The sequence below is a fragment of the Silurus meridionalis genome, chromosome 8, assembly GCF_014805685.1.
Source record: "Silurus meridionalis isolate SWU-2019-XX chromosome 8, ASM1480568v1, whole genome shotgun sequence".
In the NCBI taxonomy this organism is placed as follows: domain Eukaryota; kingdom Metazoa; phylum Chordata; class Actinopteri; order Siluriformes; family Siluridae; genus Silurus; species Silurus meridionalis.
Window position 1 is genome coordinate 5,805,140 of NC_060891.1, and position 20,983 is coordinate 5,826,122.

The 20,983-nt window shown below is 35.9% G+C and overlaps 1 protein-coding gene across 2 annotated transcripts; it reads left to right on the forward strand.

Annotated features, from left to right (window-relative positions):
* The first annotated feature begins 420 nt into the window (after positions 1–420).
* On the forward strand, positions 421–14,926 carry gcfc2 (GC-rich sequence DNA-binding factor 2). Of its 2 annotated transcripts, none has more exons than XM_046855970.1 (18): positions 421–788; positions 2,448–2,555; positions 2,638–2,778; positions 2,861–3,100; positions 3,391–3,488; positions 3,582–3,688; positions 4,106–4,289; positions 4,413–4,536; positions 5,531–5,591; positions 6,216–6,301; positions 6,403–6,602; positions 8,376–8,520; positions 9,479–9,600; positions 9,688–9,764; positions 11,623–11,689; positions 14,217–14,363; positions 14,463–14,602; positions 14,770–14,926. In XM_046855970.1, the coding sequence occupies exons 1-18, from the start codon at positions 491–493 to the stop codon at positions 14,885–14,887; spliced, it is 2,463 nt and encodes an 820-aa protein (XP_046711926.1). In that variant the 5' UTR covers positions 421–490; the 3' UTR covers positions 14,888–14,926. The 2 variants fall into 2 exon arrangements, with proteins under 2 accessions (XP_046711926.1, XP_046711925.1); XM_046855969.1 differs by having other exon boundaries at positions 422–788; positions 3,579–3,688.
* The last annotated feature ends 6,057 nt before the right edge of the window (positions 14,927–20,983 follow it).

Genomic DNA, 20,983 nt, shown 5'->3' on the forward strand with positions numbered 1-20,983 from the left:
TGTTGGAGTGGAGATTTGTGCTCATTTAGCTTCATGCTTTGTTGCTCCAGCTTTTCCCAAGCAGGGTACAGCAATGTACCTCTGAACATGGGTATATTTGTCTACCTTCTTGTTTGTACCTCTAAAAGAACATTTATGCACCCCTAGTGATAGAAATGTACATGTGTGTCCTGGTATGGTTTAAAATTACATCCTGGTCATGAAGTCACATTCCCATACATACTGATACTGTTATTCAGTCTTAATATTACTAAATAATTCAAGTTAAACTATATATATATATATATATATATATATATATATATATATATATATATATATATATATATATATATATATATATATGAATGATATGCAACCGTTTAATTTGTCACATGATGACGAAATGAGAGGAAGAAAGAGAGACTTTTAATTTTTACGCGTCGTAACCCGGAAGTTGAAATGGTTCGCTTCCTACTGCGTTAAAGTCGATTTTAAATTTTGCTGGAGAATGTTTAACAAGAAAACAAGGAGAAATTTTAGGCAAAGAAGACACGACTCTAGTGAAGAAGATGAAGGTGAAAAAGCGAGTGATTGTGTGAAGGAAGCGGTCGCTCCTGTGCACGGTGTAAAGCAGGTGAATGCGCGAAGAGGGATTTCATGCAGCTCAAAATCAAACTCAACTCCACCACACTGCACTGGGTCCAGCCCAGAATACACACAGGATCCTGAACCGTCCAAACCTCAAACTAGAGAGGACAAAAAGACAAACAAGAGTCAAACCCTGAGCTTTTTGGGTGAAAAAGAAGGTAAGTCTCTTTCTATCTGTCGAGACATTATTCCTTGCTGACAGCTCTGAGGCTGAGTATCACTAATGACTGTAGAGTGAAGACTGTCAGTGTGTCAATACAAACAAGCAGAGAAGCTGAGAAGAACCTTATATATATAAACAGTGGTAAAAACATAAAAAATAATAATGTAATAAATTCATTCATAATATATAGTTGTTATTATAAATGTATAATAGTCCACCTGATAGTGAAAGGAAAATGTATGAAACTTCAAATCCATTAAAATTAAAACACAACCGTCAACAACTTTGATAAATTGTGAATTTTAATTGCAAAATATGTTTATGAGGCATTAATCATTTTGCAAGATTTTAAAATATTTGAATATATACAGGCAGTGATGCATGTACAAAAACAACATGGTTCTAATTTTCTTAACATAATATAACTAGTGTAATATGATTGGTTTCTATTAATATCAGTGGCTATGTTTGACTTTTTTTTTTTTTTTTTCCTCAAGTTTTTTTTTTTATCAGGGGGTTCCTGCCCCATGTTTCTATATCCTAAAGGGGCCTTGACCTGATAAACGTTGAAGACCCCTGCTCTAGTAGATCTCCCCACTGAGATGTTTCGATGCAAGCATGCGCATCAACCAATGCACAATCAATATTTTTTGCCAGAGAGATAATCTTCCAAAATGTTCGAGTTTTCAGTCATATCCATAATATCTGGTGGAAATGAGATCCAGACACTTGACGATCCAGAAGAACTTCAGAGTAGAAACGCAGCTGGTTCAAAAGGAAGAGCCAAAAGAGGCAGTTTGGGTATTTTTTTTACAAGGATTCCCCCCTAGGCTCATATTAGGGGTCTATTAAAGATTGAAGTCTGGCTGGATAGACATCCTGGGGCAGACCCAAGACCTGCCAGTGAGATTATATTTCACAGATGGCATGGGAACACGTTGGGATCTTCAAAGAGGAGTTGGAATCTGTCACTGGTTATAAAGAAGCCTGGACTGGTCTCAGGTTATTTCCCCTGTAACGAAGGAAATTCAAATATTACAGTCACTTTGACAATCCAGTCTTCACTTTCTGTGCTAGTGTATAGACCTGTCATGATAGCCATCTTTGTTAGATGATATGTTGCCCCTTATATATTTATAAATACAGGGTGGGTCATGGTAAAAGTAGACAGACAGACAGTAAGTAGACATAGAGCAAGGGGAGGGCTACTTTTAATACTTTTATGTATATCTTACAAATATTTTAATTAAGTGTTTTATTGTCATTTTAAGAGAATTATATCCCACTTATTGAATATGATATGAATGTCTCTAAAATATATCTCTAAAAAAATTCCTGGCTCTGACTAGTTAGTAAACGTTTGACAGGCGTTTATTCCTGCATATGGGTGAGTTAATTACCCAGTTATTAAAGCTTTTCAGTTCATTCACGGTTGACTGGGTTATTTGAAACACTAGAACGATTATATCTTGCAACAGATGCATTGTGATTGGCTAAAATATTTGTTAAATCTTACATAAGCCATAGAACTGGACAATATGAATATGATAAAACTCAAAATAGTTTGATGGAGATGTTGGAAATTCTAAATATTCAGAGACCTTGAATTTAGGTTCACACCAGTGTCTGACTACTCCAAACCATTGTTATACAGGTGCAAGCGAGAGTGAATTCAAGCTGAAGAAGACCGTGAACAAAGCTGTGGTCTTCCAGGCTCGCAAAAAGGAAGACTCGCCCGTTAGGGTGACATCATCACAACAAGGTACAACACATTATGTTTCAGAATATTGAATTCATTACAAATGTTGAAAATCTTATACCCTGAAAATGATTACTCTGCTTAGATGTGAAAGACATTGAGCTTAAGGAGCAGTCAGAGAGCAGTTCTGCTGAGGACATGTCTCCAGCCAGCAATGATGATACACTCTCCACAGCTTCCAGTTCCTCCAGCTCAAGCTCTACTGGCTCTTTCAAAACACAAACTGGTAAACTAAAACCGGTCACATGATTAGATATGAAGAACCTTGCTGTTTAATACAGTGTATGATCTGGTATCCTCCACTGTAGTTAAGATCCCTAATGCTGAGAAGATTCGTGCAGCTAAGGAGCAGAGGAGAAGAGAGAGGGCCCACCGAGAATATATCCCTCTGGATGCAGATCAAGATGATGAAGGCGAGGACGGAGACAGCGCTCAGGATGAGAGCGATAGACAACATGACAGTGACGATGACCCGGACGATCATGAGCGCAGGATCCAGTTTGCACCCAAATCCAAAACACTTAGAGAACGAATGACTGAGAAAATGGGTAAGGATTAGAAAGTAGATATACAGCGGTGCACGTGCAGGCACCTTCATTATTCAAACTAAACATTAAAATGCCATGTCACATTGAGGCTTTTGATCTTATGTAGAAAATGTTTAATATTCTCTTTATGCATAGTTAAATATGTTGTTTTGAAGAAATTCTTCTGTCATTCCTAGGAGATGATTAGGTGAATGATAGACATGTATTTCATTACATAAGTCATGATTTATGCCATCAGAGTCTCAGGAGCCTGTCAAAATATGTCATAAAAGTCCAAACTCTTTCGATAGGTGGGAGTGAAAGTGAGGAGATTTGCTCCGATAGCCAGGAAGAGGACCATCACCTCTGGGAAGAGCAGCAGATAGGAAAAGGTGTTAAAAGATACCAGGTGAATGTCACTGTTTTGAGTTTTTTTTTTTCTTCAGTGGGGGACTGAACTGTTTTCAGTTTTTAGCATCTATTTTCTATAATTTTTTAGAAGAAAGGAAGAAAGGATTTCAATCCTCTCAAGCAGAAGAAAATGGTTGACATTCCTAAGACTCTTTCACCAATCAGCATTGATATCATAAAGAAGCGAATCACTGGAAAGTAAGTTTTTATTCTCCTCATAGTAATGATGATGATGATGCAAAGAAATAGTAAGTGTCAGATTGGATAAATCATCACTGAACTTCACACCTCAACAATAATGAATGGTCATTTTGTGCCACCCAGATGAGGAGAGGTTCCCTTTGTGAGTCTGGTTCCTCTTAATGTTTCTTTTTCATACCATCTCAGCGAGTTTATCCTTGCCATAGACACCACTGGCTCACTCATAGTAATAACCTTTTAAGGAACAAACTGATGGGCACTGAACTTCTACATTTCTACTTTATAACCTCTTTATCTCTGTAAAGATGCTTTTGGACAGTTTTTATTGTTGAAGGTGCTGCACAGATAAACATAAATTGACTAAACACGCACAGCTTTGACTACATACTTGTGCATGTATTTGTATCTCTATAGGCTGGAATCTCTGAAGGAGGTGCAGAGGGCACATGAAGCTGAGCTTAGGAGGATGCAGCAGGATATAGAAAGTGCAAGGAGTTCTGTAGAGAACCTAGAGAACCATCCTGCTGACAGCCAGCTCCTCTTCTACCGCAACATGAACGCTTTCACGCAGAACCTGGTGGAGTGCCTGTCTGAGAAGGTCAGGACAGGTGTCATACTTCAAAAACATCTTTATTTGAAATCTAATCTTTAGGTATGAGGTAGAAGGCTACAGCGTTGCATTTTCATTCAGCTAAAATGTAGAATGTAATAATTATTACAGATGCAGCTGATAAATTCAGTGGAGCTGGACATGCACAATCTGTATATAAGCCAGGCGGAGGCGCTGTGGTCTCAGAGAAGGAACACGGTGCAGGAACAGTCCAGATACCTTCAGCAGTTAACCTGTAAGTGGAAGGTTTGCACATTGCACATGTTCACATTAGGAGTATTTTATAAAAGAGCACATGTGGAACCCATTTTATTTTTGTTTTCTTAAGCCTCAAAAGGCATAAAATACAAAATGGCTATTAAAAATTGCTTTTGTTACGAGGATATTGGTCTTTTGAAATGTACCTCTTTTTTTTTTTTCTTTTCAACATACATTTTTATTTCACACATTTTATTTTTATCACTCCTTTTTTTTAATGGTCAGTTTTAAAATTTCATTGTCCTGATCACAAAAGCAAAGGCTGAGAGGATTTATATTTTCTATGCATTTACAAAAATAACACTTACTCTAGCTGTACCTTGATTGGTTTGTTGTTAAAATGTGCTTGATGTCACCCAATTTTGAAACGGTAAGATTTATTCACTGTTAAATCTGCTGTTGGAGCACACAAACTGTAGTGGGGTTCACTTGTGAAAATTGCATTCTTTTTGTTTTTATTTAACACAAAACTTTTCATGACCAATTATATCCACTGTAGATCAAATATGTCGTCTGAATGTATGCTTTTAATAGGAGATAAAACAGAACTGCTTTTGTGCAAAGCAGTTCATGTGCTGAGTATCCCATGATCATTTACTAACTTATTGTTTACTTTGAAAAAAAAATTTTTCTTCATAATTTTAAAACTTAAAATTTGGACCCCTTTGTACAGTATGTGTTAAAAAAGCAATGAGGTCAACCATAGCATCAAGACAAAGATTTTTATTTATTTATTTTTTTTAAAGAAATCTATTTAATGTGTGATATGTTACAGCCGATTTTTTATTTAGCTTTTATTGGCTGCAACTATGAAAATAATGAACAAATTCATGAGCATCACTTGATTTACTTTCAACTCTGGATTAATTATTGCATCTCTTATTGTTTCCTTTATCATCTACCACTGTAGCTTTCTCATCCTTTATTAGTAAATTCTTTATCATATATGTGTTATATTCTCTCTTCTGCAGACAGCACGAATCCACCCAGCAGCGAAGAAGCACGGGAGAAAAACAATAAAGCTAAAGGCAGGTGAGAGACAAATTCAGCATGATACAGCAATTTATTGCTTAAGAAATGTAAATGCAGCAGGTAGGTGTATTGAGGAAAATGATGTATTCAGAAAATATACAGCTTTAGTGTTTATATTAGAAAGAATAAAGGAAAAGCTTAAATGTTGTGGCCACTATTTGCTGGTACTATTTGTCACCTTAGAGAAAAGAGTCACTGCAGTTTAATACAAAGTTATTCTGGCACTTTTCTCCATGACACATTTCTATATTGATAAGCACGGTGGTGTCTTTAGGATAGAAAACGTCCCCCTACACAGGTCACAAGATCTCACTGAATGTTTTAATGAGAGTGAAATTAATGTAAATCTGATGCTTTATCTTTCACAGTTACTAAACCATAACCCAATTGAACACCTACAGGGATTTTTTGCACATCAAACACTCTCCTCTAACAATATCAAAACACTAGTCCAGGGAATATGTTTGTAAGTGAGTTTTAGAAGAATGGCATTTGTCACTCTAGTACAGTTTTAGAGACTGTGTAAATTCTGCGCTAAAGCTCTTTAAAGCTGTTCTGGAGGCTGTTCGTGCTCAGCCAATTACTAAGACATATTTGACTTGAAGATCTCTTCTCATATTCCAGTGAGTTTTTGGAGGAAGATTGCGGGAGCATCCCAGCTGATTTGGAGCCAACAGCAGAGCAGGAGGCAGAACTGCAGAGTAAAAGAAGTGCGTCTTCACAGAACCTTATATTTCCCTTGACAAAACAGTTACATTCATACATCTATAGATATTATAGATTATAGAGAATCTCTGTTTCTGTTCCACAGAGGACATAGTGAAGCAAGGTCAGGAGATTTTTTCTGATGTTCAGGACGACTTCTCAGATGTAAAGAAAATACTCTCGAGGTTTAATGAGTGGCGTGTATCGTTTCCGGAGACTTATACCAATGCCTATATCAGTTTGTGTCTCCCTAAACTCCTTGCCCCTTTGATACGATGCCAGCTCATTGGCTGGAACCCTCTCAAGGTATCATACTCCACATACAGTTTCTCACTTTATTCCAGGTTTTATAAAGGTTTTTGCTCCAATTTGTTTGTATATATATATATATATATATATATATATATATATATATATATATATATATATATATATATATATATATATATATATATATATATATATATATATATATATATATATATATATAAATGAATCTATAAAAAATGTGTGTGTATATATATATATATATATAAGTATGTATATATATATATATATATATATATATATATATGTATGTGTGTGTGTGTGTGTGTATATATATATATATATATATATATATATATATATATATATATATATATATATATATATATATATATATATATATATATATATATAAAATTATAGATTTTTTTTTAAATATCCAGGGTGATTTAAACAATGCTAACCCATATATGCTATAACAGCGTCTTTGCTCCCAAATACTGTACAATTCTGTAAGCAGTAACATTTATTGAAAGACAATATTGTTCAGTTGTAAATATGTGTGGGCGTTCTGATTTTATTACACATCCAGCCTCCTCACAGGAAATCTAACCATGTCCACTTGTTAAACTGATCTTATCTGCACTTCTCTTTATACTTTTAACGTTTTCTTGATCATTTTCTTATTTATTATTGTAATGTATTTCCCAAAACCATGTCTAGCCAACTTAAAAGTAAGCAAACGATTGCACAATGTTATGTCCTGCCTCTCTGGGTTTTTTTTAACGAATCCAATATGAAACTCAAAATATTTCGGATCTTATTCCACCTTTAATGTTATACAGTAATCAACAAATGTCAAGTAAAATAATAAACCAGAAATGTTAAAGAAGCTCAAAAAACAAAAAGATAAAATGTAAAAAATTGTTATTAACCATTAATGTGCAGAAGCTTTTTTGATGGGGCTTGTGATCATCACACGCCCATGTGACATGAGAAATTCTCACATTTATTTCTGTGCATAATCCATAAAGCGGAATTGTACATGTACTGTAAACTCAACAAAAATTGTGAATTACTTGTCGTTAATGTTTAATTAACAACTTTAAATGAATAATACAATAATAAAATTGTTTTTCAAACATTTCTATATAATTTATTAGTACAAACTCTGATTTGAAATGTTACTCCGGACTGTAGAGCGACTTGCGGCTTCTCGCGACTTATTCGATTTTTCGCAAGTCATGACAGGTGACGGGTTTCGGGGTTCCACTGTATTTAAAAAATGACGCTATGGGGTCAATAAAGTATTCTAATTCTGATTCTGATCTCATAACCTAAAGAACATCATCACTATAGTGAAGCAAGGGAAGGGTGATCACTTTCAGCACTATGACCCAAAGCACAGATTTAAGTCAGAAGGAATGGCTTAATTTTAAAACATCTCCATTAGCTGTAAATCTTGTTAAAGCACTTAAGGGGGTCGTTTTTTTGCAGTATAATGATTTTGTATATTTCGATCTTACTGCAATTTTTATATATTTAGCATGTTTTAGGGTTGTTAATCCCTGTGTCCATCTAATGATCCATTTATACATCTTGAATCTGTCCAAGGTCACAGCAAGGTCAAATGCCCCCAATTTATTTTTCCCCTTCATTTATGTTTTGAAGCAAATTATAAGAGTATTAAGCATATATAATTTTTTTTACCAAGAAAATCCAAACTTGTTTGTGATAACCAAAGTTCTACTTGTTTTTTTCTGTGTGTTTTTATGGAAAAACAACAGTTAGTGATTGTTATGCATTTTTTAGGCTGAAGGTGACGATTTTGAAGCACTGCCATGGTACTCTGCTGTCGAGCAGTTCTGTCATGGACAAGGCTACGAAGAATCTGAGAATATTGATGAGAAAACACTGCCTGCTATAATAGAAAAAGCCATCCTGCCCAAAATCCGAGGTAAACGCCCGTTATATACAGATAATGTTACCTTTAGTTAGCAGTGGTAGCATTGTATTGTTCAATGTTCATATTTCAAGTTTATATTGCAGTTATTGTAGTTATTTGGAGTCACAAATAATCAGCACCCTTGATTTTAAAAATATATATATAATTTAACATGAGCACAATTTCTAAATTTCATGATCTACATTTTATTAATTCTAAAAAAAGTATCCTTAGAAAATACAACCATAAATAGTGGCACTCAAAGAAATTCTAATTGTAATTAAAATGTTTTCCTATTTATACTTCATTCTAAGTTTATCTAAAAAGAGCAATGAAAATAGGTGATGTATTAAAACACTCTTCTTACCCCAAAGAGAGCCGCATCATCTTTTGATGATGATGATGATTATTATTAATGTTTTACTTACAATAGCAACACCGAATTCTTGAATCTGAAGTAGTTGGTGGATTAGTTTCTCATGATAAGAGGTGATGTGATGTGATGTGATATTAGAAGCACATATCATGTCATTGTTTCTATCGTATTCCAAAATGTTGTCCCAATTGGCCATTGTGTTCAGGTACAGAGCTTTATAGGTCGATCTTCACAAGATACAAGATGTATTTTCATAGGATACATTTTATTGGCTAAGTTCAAGCAACAGTATTTTTTTTTTGTAGCTGTTATAATGTAAATAAAATGACTTTTTATTTTGTTCTATTTGTTCTCTTGTTTTGTTTAGTGTTCTACAATATTAAGGATAATTATAAACAAAAATCTACAGTAAATGGTGTAATTCATTACTCATCATTAAAGCTTTCAGGAGGGTCTAAACCATAAAGTTACAGAGAATTGTCTTTAAATGGGCATTTCAATCTTAAAGTATCATGTCATTACACACTGCTCTTATACATTAAATCTCATTTAGAATATTCGTAGTTAATCTAGCTTGCTTGTTTAACCCCAAAGGTTTTGTGGAGCTTGTTTGGGACCCATCGTCTCTGCATCAGTCTCAGTGTCTCACATCACTATGCAAGAGGATACAGGAGGATTACTGTGTTTTTGATGGTGAACAGAGCAAGCCTGTGAAGGTATAAATCTGCAGTATTTTACAGCTCTTGTGAAGTAAATGGCCTCCACTATAATAACTAAAGAGGTCTAAATATGATCCCTCGCAGGCTTTTCTCGAAGCTATTATTCAGAGACTCAGGACTGCTGTGGACAATGATGTATTTATCCCTCTTTATCCTAAAAGGTATGAATGTAATTTGCTATTCCTTTCTCAATACTGGACAACTTGTCTTCTATTAGACATAGTATTGTATTATAATTTGTGTAGACATTATTTATTAGTATTGTTTCAATGAAATAAATGGAGTTTTATAATAGTGTTCTAAGCAGGGATCATTAGCCAGGCTGATCAACACTTTGACATTATAGAAATATATATTTATATGGATAATATTGCAGTTGACATGTTCATAAATAATCATGTTTTCTACTTTAATATAATTAGGAAAATCATTGGGATGTAGTTGTGCTGTTCCACAAACTGTAAAAAAGTGTACTTTTGTAAATAGGTATTTTTATCAGTATTTATAAAATGCACTTGTATTTACCCCTAAAAAAGAATCAAGTGAAGTCAAATTTCATCGTACAATAGGTATCAGAAAAGTTTCTAATTTCTCTGTCTAAATTATGTTGCGCTTTCCATTTCGCACACACTCATGCTGTGTGCTGTGTATCAGCCTTGTACTATCGTGGCCAAACGTTTTGAGAATGACACAAATATAAAATTTAAAGTCTGCTGCTTCAAGGTTTTTGGATCTTTTTTGTTAGCTGTTACTATGGTTTACTGAAGTATAATTATAAGCATTCCATAAGTGTCAAAGGATTTTACTGACAATTATTAAGCATTTTCAAACAGGGGATATTTGCAGTGTTGGTCCTTCTTTTTCAAGTCCTTTGCAATTCGATTACAGTTACACCTTCTGGGCCACATCCTGACTGATGGCAGCCCATATTTGCATAATCAATGCTTGGATTTTGTTTGTCCACCTGCTCCTTGAGGATTGACCACAAGTTCTCAATGGACCCCTAATTTTGATGTTTTGTTCCACTTAGTTGACACTTTCAATTAAGTCCACTCCCTTGACTGAGAAACGATCCCATGCATGAGTGGTCCCAGGATGCTTTACTGTTGGCATGATACAGAACTGACAGTAGTGCTCACATTCTCCATACAAGCTTTTTTCCCGGATGCCCCAAACAATCGGAAAGGGGATTCATCAGAGAAAATTATTTTACAGTCCTCAGCAGTACCTTTTGCAGAATATCAGTCTTTCCCTGAAGTATTTCCAAAAGTCTTCGCCTCACTGTACCCGCAGATGCACTCATTCCTGCCTGCTGCCGTTTCTGAGCAAGCTCCGCACTTGTGGTGCCCTGATCCCGCAGCTAAATCAACTTTAGGATATGCTCCTGGCATTTGCTGTACTTTCTTGCGTGCCCTCAAGTCACAACAATTAAACCTCTCTCCTTGAAGTTCTTGATTATTTAACAAATGGTTGATTTGGGTGCAGTCTTACTAGCAACAATATCCTTCATGTGAATCCTTGTTGTGCAAAGCAATGCTGACTGCACATTTTAAATTGCAGGTAACTTTGTTTAACAGAGGAAAAACAATGATTTCAAGCTCCACACTCCTTTTATAGCTTCCTGTCTGTTTTTCTCAGCATGAAAAACGTGATCTCCAGTCTAACAAGAGAATCACTGATATGATGTCAGCTGGTCCTTTTGTGGCAGGGCTGAAATACAGTGGAAATGTTTTTTTGGGGGGGCATTACATTTTCCTGGCAAAGGATGACTTTACAATTAATTGCAATTTGTCTGATCACTCTGCCTAGCATCCAGGAGTAAATACAACTTGCCATCATAAAACTGAGGAACTTTGGGAAAATTAGTAGGTGTTTAATTCTCAAAAATTTGACCACGGCTGTGCTTAAACAGCAGCACTGAAAGCAAAGGAGACCATGAATGCTCTTACTGGTTTTCTTTGACTCCTCCTTGACAAATGAATGCTTTGTAACATTATGTATTTGTTTTGTATATTTTAGTTATTTGGATGACAAGACCTCCCCACAGTTCCAGTTTCAGAATGAGCAGTTTTGGAGGGCTGTTAAGGTACAGTATTTTCCAGTTCTCTACTGAGACTCGCAGCAAAAAGAGCCGTCCTAAACCGAGTAGAACTAACTCTTGATTTCTGAATGCATGTAATGTGTGCAGTGTCCCACAGAGACACCCTGAAGATTACATTCCCGAAGAACAGTTTGTGTCTAAATCACAGCGCAGTTTTCTGTCTCATACTAGTTTCTTCCCACAGTCACCTCTCGCTTGTTCATTAGGGATGCACAGGGGTTTGAGAATGAAACTGAAACACCAGGTTTTAGACCACAATCATTTATTTATAGTGTAGATCCTTCACAGGACACTCTTGGCGCAAAACAATCCGGGTAGTATGCTTTTTTCTGGACTCTCCCAGATGTGGGAAAGACAGTGAAGGCTAACTTATTAGAGAAAAGTACATTTGTACACATTGTCCACAGCCAGTGTCCAAGGTTACTGCTGCTGGCACGATTGAAACTAGTGTTTGGCATTGGCATGAGTGACCAAAGTTTTGAATGTTATACCATGAATATTGGCACTTTGAAGCTCATTCAGGTGCACATTCAGTTCTGCAGTGAATTAGGCTGCTATGATTTTAATTTTTTTTGGAGACGATCTGGGTTAGTACTTGCACATCTTTTTTTAAACAACTTCCTATTGTGTTCACAGTTACTTCTTTGATGTAATACATCCTTTGTGGTGGTATGCCGACATTATCTTGGATACTGATTGGATCCCGATGCACTAGACACAAGACTTGTCCTGGTCACAGATGCACTACAGACATCCAACCTCTATAAATATAAATCTGAATGTAGATTTTGTAAAGCTGATTTTTAAATAACAGCTACGAGTTTCTCAGGTTTATTTGAAAGACATTCATTTCCGTAGACGTTTATGTTAATTTTCTGATAAGGGAGGAGTAAGGCATCGGAATATTTGGCATCCATCAAAAAACATACTCATATGCCCTGCTGGTTGGTTGTAGATGCAGGGCAGAGGTCGATCTTAGATTGAACATACTGTATATAATTTTTGCTGTAATCACAGTGATGGTGTGCTTAGATCATACAGCTCTGAATATGCACTGACAGCCATGATTAGTTCTCTTCATCTTTCTCAAAACTGCCTGTTACTGAAAACATCTTTTAGTAGCTAGGAAATATATCTAAAACTGCATGAACAGATGTGCTATGTGCCAGAACAGAAACTTCACACTGTGGTAAAATGTGCAGTACAATACATAAAGATTGCTGCCTATGACTAGTGACATGCAGAAAGTTCTACACTATAAAAAAAGACAAATAAATCACTATATTGCGTTACATCAGTAATACCAACATCAGTTTCCAACTTAATTAGAGCACGAGGTCGTGCTATAACAAAGCAAGAATGTCACCGAGGAATATTCGTATTCGTCGAATTAATCTTGAATGTGATAAATATCAAGTAGGTGGCGATGTTATTCTGCTGTTACTTTATTTTTTATTATTACATATTTATTGTTATTCCAGGCATCTGGAATAATACGAGAGAAGCAGAACAACCGTACAGCACACAGGGAGATTTTTTATTATTTTTTTATATATAATTTTTTACTAAAACAGTCACACTATGAACATATCGTGCCTGTCAAAAGTTCGGAAACACCTAGTCGTTTATTGTTTATGACTGAAGGAAAGATCTGTGGACAGATGATTCCAAATCTTGATATTTTAAGCTATAAAAGGAGACCTTCAATAAGATTTAGAACAGGAGAGATGATGTTAGCAGACTGCCTCAAACCCACATACAATCATGGAGGTAGAATCTTAATGGTTTTGAAGCAAGGACTGTAGGAGTCTTATTGGCTTATCCAACATGGCCACCATTTTATAATTTAACGGCATGCAATTCCGTCGGGACTATGGCTAATTGGACCTGCTTCACCATACAACATGACAACGACCTGAAGCCGAGTGTTATTTTAAAAACAGACAGCTCGGCTGTGATGAACTGGATCACAAGGTCAGAAAGAAATGTCCAACTAGCAAAGAATACCATCGTCAAGTTTTACAAGAGGCATGGAAAAAGTATTTCAACTGGTTGTTTGGAGGAACTAACATCTTACCATTAAATTCACTAGAATGAAGAACAAAAATGATTGAAGTCTAGATAAAAGTAGTTTTCAAACTTTTGATGTTGAACGTTTCTACATTCAGATCGGCAAGTGAATTAAAGGGTTTTGAAAAGCACACACCTGACCACACGTATACAATATATAACTGCTGGATATGTGTATCAGCCAAGCCACAAAGTAGAGCTCAGAGACAGGAAGGTGTCAGGGCACAGATCTGGGGAAAGCTTCAAAAACTTTCTTCCATAATAATTACATTGAATTGCATTTGACATACTGATTTAGTGTTTTGGTTAATAGTTTTGAACATGGTCCAGAAAGATGTTGCTGGTCATGTTTGGGCTGAATCAAATATTTACTAAATATATAACAATATCAGTTAATTCCAGAATTTTATTAATTCATGTCAAACCTTTCCTGCTTTTGCAGTTGCTTGGAAACATGGCATTATGGGATGGCTTGGTTGCTCAGGATGTTCTAAAGGAGCTGATGCTGGACAAACTTCTCAACCGTTACCTAATGATGACTCTTCTCAACGAGTCTGATCCAAAGCACATTATCCAGAAAAGCAAGAAGGTAATGATGTCCTGCAGAGCCTGAATCAGAGAAAAGCTATTGGGTGTGTTAGTCCTTATCATAAAGCGTACTTTCTTGCTGTTTGTTTTGCCCTGATAGGTTGCTGAGTGTTTTCCAAAGTCCTGGTTTGTGCATCTCAGCACTGAATCATCACTATCACAACTGCAACACTTCAGCAAGCATCTTCTCCAAACAGCAGATCTCTGCTGTAAAGACAGAAAGGATCCCAACAGCTGCAGGTAAAACGAAACAGATGTTTGCTCGAACGTTTAAACAAAATGGTGATTGAGAAATGAAGCTTCTGCTGTCCAAATTTCAGAATAGTGTTTTGAAATGTCAGCAGTTAGCACCAAGTATAAATAATGATATGCTTCATGTCTTTTTTTTTTTTTCTTTTTATAAACAGATCTGTTCTATCTGATATCCTGATTCTTCTTTGGACCATCAAGGCATCTGAGAGCATGAAGATTATAGCAGAAAAATACAATTGTCATGATTTGCTGAAATCTATATTCAAGTTGTAGTTTTATATCACTGTAATAAATGTATTTTTATAAATTGAATCAAGGTTTTATGTGGTTAATTAACAGAGGTGGCAAAAGTACACACATCCTTTACTTAAGTAGAAGTACAGATCCTCATGTTTTACGGTTTCTCATCAACGCCTTGGGTGGTTCCATGAAATTCCGGAGTAAGAACAGGAGCTTTGAGGATGGATTGGACTGTAGTTAATGTCAACAGTCTCCTACACTGACTCAGGATACAGTTCGCTTCTGATCATCATCACTGAACCCCGCAACATTGTATATCTGCTTCAAATGGACATTCGGTGCAACCCAGATGAGGATGGGTTCCCTCTTGAGTCTGGTTCCTCTCAAGGTTTCTTCCTTATGCCATCTCAGGAAGTTTTTCCTTGCCACAGTTGCTCATCAGGAACAAACTTGCTTACAAAGAACATATTTACTTTTAATCACCACATTATCTGTGTAAAGCTGCTTTGAGACAATGTTCATTGTTAAAAGCGCTATACAAATAAAAATGAATTGAATTGAATGTTTTAAAATACTCGGGTAAAAGTTGAAGTACTGATTATACTTTTTTTACTCAAGTTAAAGTAAAGAAGTTTTGGCTCAGACATGTACTTAAGTAAAAAGTAGTTATTACTTCCACCTGTTTTAGCTGTTAACTGGACCTCACATCATGGATGGATGGATGGATGGATGTGATAGCCTAGTGGGTTAATGTCAGGGTCCCCATGAGGATGAGTTTGAGAGTTTGATTCCTGGTTGAGCTGGTTGCTGTGTTGGTAAATAAAACTTCTGGACCTTGTCCACTCTGAAAACATTTAAATTCTGTCCTTTCTGTGTTGGATTAATTTCTTCATTTCCTGGTCTTTAATGAAAGATAACCACACCAAAAAAAACAAAAAAAAAACATCTGTGGTAGCTCAGTGGGTTAAGGCTTGTGCCTGAACATGGTCTTTAATATAGTCCACGCTGGTGATAAGGTTTCAAAGCCAGTCCTACATGCCTTCTTTCTTACTGCGCTGGCATGAAACAAAGTATGAACCCTCCAAAAAGCACACATGCTTTTCAGCAGGGGTCGCTCAGTGGTTTAAGGCTTGTGCCTTATCTAAACATGCATCCCAGTCTGATCTCTTCCATGGTTCATCGGATTAAGGCTGGTGCCTCGCTGATGGTAAGGATCAGGGTTTGAATCCTGCTAGTTGTGATGTCGGTTATGTTTCTGCTTCCTAAATCTTTCTTTAGCTTTATATTCTTGTGTTGATGGTTTAAAGGTAGATAGACCTGCTCTGAACAAACTTCCTGGCCTGTCTTCTCTGATGGTCCAGTGGGTTAAATCAGGTGTCGTGCTTTTGGTGGGGTTCAGGGTTCGAATCCTGCTTTCTGCTTGCCAGTCACGATCGGGATTCACTTCCTGCATTTTTCTTTAGCGATATATTTTTGTTTTTAATGGGTTGAAAAGAAAGATAGACCTGCTCTAAACAAGCTTCCTAGCCTGTCATCACCGATGGTTCAATGGGTTAACTTTGGTGTCTCGCTGGTGGTGGGGATCTTGGTTCGAATCCTGCTATTTTCCTGCTATTTACAATGTGGGTTCAACTTGTGCTACTTACATCTGCATTCGCTTCCTACATCTTTCTTTAGCATTAAATTCTTGTGTTGATGGTTTGAAAAGAAAGATAGACCTGCTCTAATCAAGCTTCCCATCCTGTTTTTTCCTGATGGCTTAGTGGGTTAAGGCTGGTATTTTGCTAATGTTGGTGGTCAGGGTTCAAACCTGGCTTTCTGTCTGCTAGTCATGAGGCAGGTTAAAGTCCTGATTCCTACATCTTCATATTCTTGTTTTGATGGGTTAAAAAGAAAGATAGACCTTGATGGCTTTGTGGTAAAAGCCTTGCCTCTGAGCTCAGAGGTTGTTGGTTCAAGTCTGGCTTGTCCCCACACTGGGTAAGTTGTGTGGAAATTAGTGTGTGGTGAGCAATGGTGTGAGTGGCTGAACAAAGGTTGTGAAGACCTGCTTGGTTACAGCCTCAGAAAAAGTGTGAGGGTGACAGTTTTGCATTTTGGGTAGGGAGGGAAAGGTTATTAAATAAATTTTTTCTCTGGAGCCTATGTTGAAACTTTTTTGGATGTTTTTGCTTCATAACCCCCTGTTTTCAGCTTCTCAGATGCCAGGGGGGCAGACGCCTGAATATTGCCCCCCTGGTTGAGGATACGCCCTCTGAAACTGTCCACATCCGACCTTCCACGCAGCCATTTCTGACACCTTCCTCACAATGGTCACTGGAACCTTCTGCACTCTTAACTTTGAGCCCTGGCTGGGGTTTGAACCAGCAACCTCTCAACCCAGAGGCAAAGCTCTTCCAATTGAGCCACAGGATCTCCTGCAAGAACCTGATTTTTAGGACCTTTTTTGGTTCTTATATATTATATATTTATAAAACTTTTTAAACAATTTAAAGGATAGGAATTGAACCGGGTGAGTCAGATAGCAGAGGCTGCATTACTAACCACTACACTACCAGAGGGGTGGCAAACAAAGATTTGCTTATTGGACTCTTGTTTTAAGCAGGAAAGACAGAGACAAAGACAGAGTCACAGACACAGCTTTAGAAAGAGTGAAAAACAAATAAAGAGACAGCAAGAGAGAGACATATACAGTGAGACAGAGACATTTACTAAAAGAGACACAGAGACAATTAGATAGAGAAAATAGAGAGACAAAGATAGCGGGATATAGCCACTTCCTGTTGGAAGTGTTTATCCCGAGCTACTCTTAATGATCTCATTTACTAAATGAGCAGTAGTGAGTTAAGTGCTTGCTCAGGTGCCCAAAATTGGCAGCTTGGAGGTGTTAAACATGTATCATATTTACAGCATGTGATATGTATGTAAGCATATGTACAGTGATTAAATATAAAGGCTATATCAGTGCAGAGATGTGTGGACATCATTAAGAGCCTTAGCTATGTTTCCACACGGACAGTTAATGAGGTGATACCGGAGAAACTGCACCTCTTCAAGTCAAGTCAGGAAGCTTATATATATAAAATTATAGACATTTTACAGATTTGAATGATGTATTGTTTTTATCTGTACAATCAATAAAGACAGTAATTTAAGTTTGTGTCGCTATTATGAGGGAAAAACCCACAAAACGCCAACCAGAGGGTTAATTGTGTAAAACATGGCGGATTTGGTGTTTGATTTGAGACTTGGCGCAGAAATAAAACAAAAGTTTACTGATTAAAAATATTTTTATCTGGAGTTTATTTATTTATTTTATATCTAAGAAAGGACGTCGTGGATAAACGTATTTTTTGCCGAAGGTTTTAATTGCGCCTCTTTTTTATTTAGTTATTTATTTATGTATTTACATTTTCTATAAAAATGATGAAACAGAAATGCGGGCTGAATTGATAGCGTTAATAAAATTTAGAGCCATTTACAATCATTTTAATTTTGACAGCCAAATATACATACAAATATACATACAAATATACATACATACATACAGTATATATATATATATATATATATATATATATATATATATATATATATATATATATATATATATATATATATATAAATACAAGACGAATTAAAAATGTTGTTACCTAATGAATGTATCCAGGCTGAAGATTCACATATAGAACACAAGCAGAGAAAAGATGATGATGATCAGGAATGTGTCTGTTCTCAGTCATGTTTACATCACTGACTCCCTCTGTCTCATCCACATTAACCCCAAACTTCTTACTGCCTTCTGCCTGCTGATTCTTAGCTCCGTAAACTAGTCTACATCTGTGGTGAGTGAGAGTCAGGACTTTATACACCAGTGGATTGAAAAAGACACGCAATGACAGGAAATCGGTTGTTCGGCTGAAATCGGCGCACAGTGAAAATAAAAAAAATATTTCACCAAATTAATGGATTAAAACTAAAGTAACGAGCCGGTTTTGAAAATGTAAAAAGTAAAAAGTACAGATATTTGTGTAAAAATGTAATGAGTAAAAGTAAAATGTTGTCTGAAAAATAAATAGTGGAGTAAAGTACTGATACCAAAAAAATCTACTTAAGTGCAGTAACAAATTATTTGTATTCCGTTACTTCCCACCTCTGTTAATTAATGACTTTTATTGTTTAATTTTATTGAATACTACTTCAATATTATATAAATATTAATATTCAAATTCAAATATTATTAAACAAATCAGGTACAATATTATGTGCAATATTACGTGCAATTTACGTGCAATACTACCTCAAAACGACTTAAAAAGCGTACTTTTGTTTTTTTCTCCTATTCGTTATTACATTGTACTGTATATATACTGGTATTGTAGTATATGTATATTATTTTTAGATATTTGCATTTATTTTTATTTCTTTGTTATTATTATTATTATTATTATTGTTATTATTATTTATTTTTATTTCTGTTTTTTATTTTTTTGTATATTCTTCTTTTTTATATATATTTGCATCTATTTTTATTTCTTTGTCTTGCTGCTGTAACATAGAAATTTCCCCACTGTGGGACGAATAAAGGTTTATCTTATCTTATCTTATCTTATCTTTCAGCTGCTCCCATTAGGGGTCGCCACAGCGGATCATCCGTCTCCATACCACCCCCTGTCCTCTACATCTGCCTCTTTCAAACCAACTACCTGCATGTCTTCCTTCACCACATCAGGCCGATCCTTAATGCAGTCTAACCTCCACCTTGAACCAGTCTGTCGTTCCTCTGCACACTTCACTGCTGTCACACTGTCCTCATACATGTCCTGCACAACCCTCACATACTTCTTTGCTACACCTGACTTCCTCATACAATACCACAAGTCCTCTCTCCACCCTGTCGTATAGACTCACTGTTCATCTCACTAACTCTCTTATGTTTGTTGTTATTGTCCACAGTCCCATGTCCTCATGGTTTGTTCTTCTCCTCTGTTTTTTAGTTCCGCCTTTTAGCATTCATCTAACACTTACAAACTTATGAACATATTTTAAAGATTCTACTATTTACTTAAGTTGTGAATAAAGTCATTTGTAATGACAGTTGTAAAAAGTTAGAAAAGAATGCAAAATAGAAGCATTTTTGTTAGTAGTCTAGTAGACCTTTGGACCTCACTGTTTTAAAAATGGTGCAAAAATTAGGAAGAGTAAATTTTGGTTGAATTTGAATCGGTGTGTGGGGGATTTCTCTATAGTATTAACTATAGATTATGCAATCATTAAAAAAAATGTCCCTCTTCAGTGACTTTCATCCTGGTCAGGGTCACAGTGGATCTGTAACCAATCATGGAAATATTTGGTGCATGACAAGAGAATCCACTTCAGTCCATTGCAGGACATCATTTCTACTTACCTGCATATTTTTGGACAGCGATAGGTGGAAACCTATGTGAAGGGAAGAGCATGCAACATTTCACAGACACTAACTTGAGCTCAAAATTAAACCAGAGACCCTGGAGCTGTGAGCTCGAAAGAAACCAATCAATAAGTGTATCACAGTTATCTCTGCTTTTCAAAAGTAGACTTTTACTTAATGTACTGCAGTGATTATAAAAGTGACTAGCCCTGTTCCTGGGAAGTATAAAAAAAAAAAAAAGAGGACACATAATGAAGTCTATACAATTCATTGGTAGCTTCGTACATTTTTCTCTATAGCTTTATTATACAAAATGTGGTGAATGTGATTAACTATTATGTAACTATTTACAGAAATCTGTTGTACACACAGAGCCGTCTCTCCCACTCATGATGGACTCATCTCAACACATCTGGTACTACATTGAATGCTTTTCTTTAAATAATATTTATAGCATTTTGCAGATTTTTATTGGGGATATTTTTTTCAATTCACTGCATTTTGTATTGCTTTTAACAGTGGACATTTTCCTGAGCATCTTTATAGAAAGAAATATTTTACAAATACCAATTTATAAATTAGTCTCTATATGTTTATCCTTAATGAGTGAGCCAGTGGTCACAACAGCAATGGAAAACATTCTGAGATTATATAAGGAAGAAACCTTGTTAGGAACCAGGCTCAGAAGGGAACCATCCACATCTCGTGGACACCGAATG

Coding starts and splice junctions, on each gene's coding strand:
- gcfc2 (XM_046855969.1), top strand. CDS start 491: ATGTTTAACAAGAAAACAAGGAGAAATTTTAGGCAAAGAAGACACGAC. Junction 4,290..4,412: donor TGGAGTGCCTGTCTGAGAAG/GTCAGGACAGGT, acceptor TAATTATTACAG/ATGCAGCTGATAAATTCAGT. Junction 6,603..8,375: donor TTGGCTGGAACCCTCTCAAG/GTATCATACTCC, acceptor TGCATTTTTTAG/GCTGAAGGTGACGATTTTGA.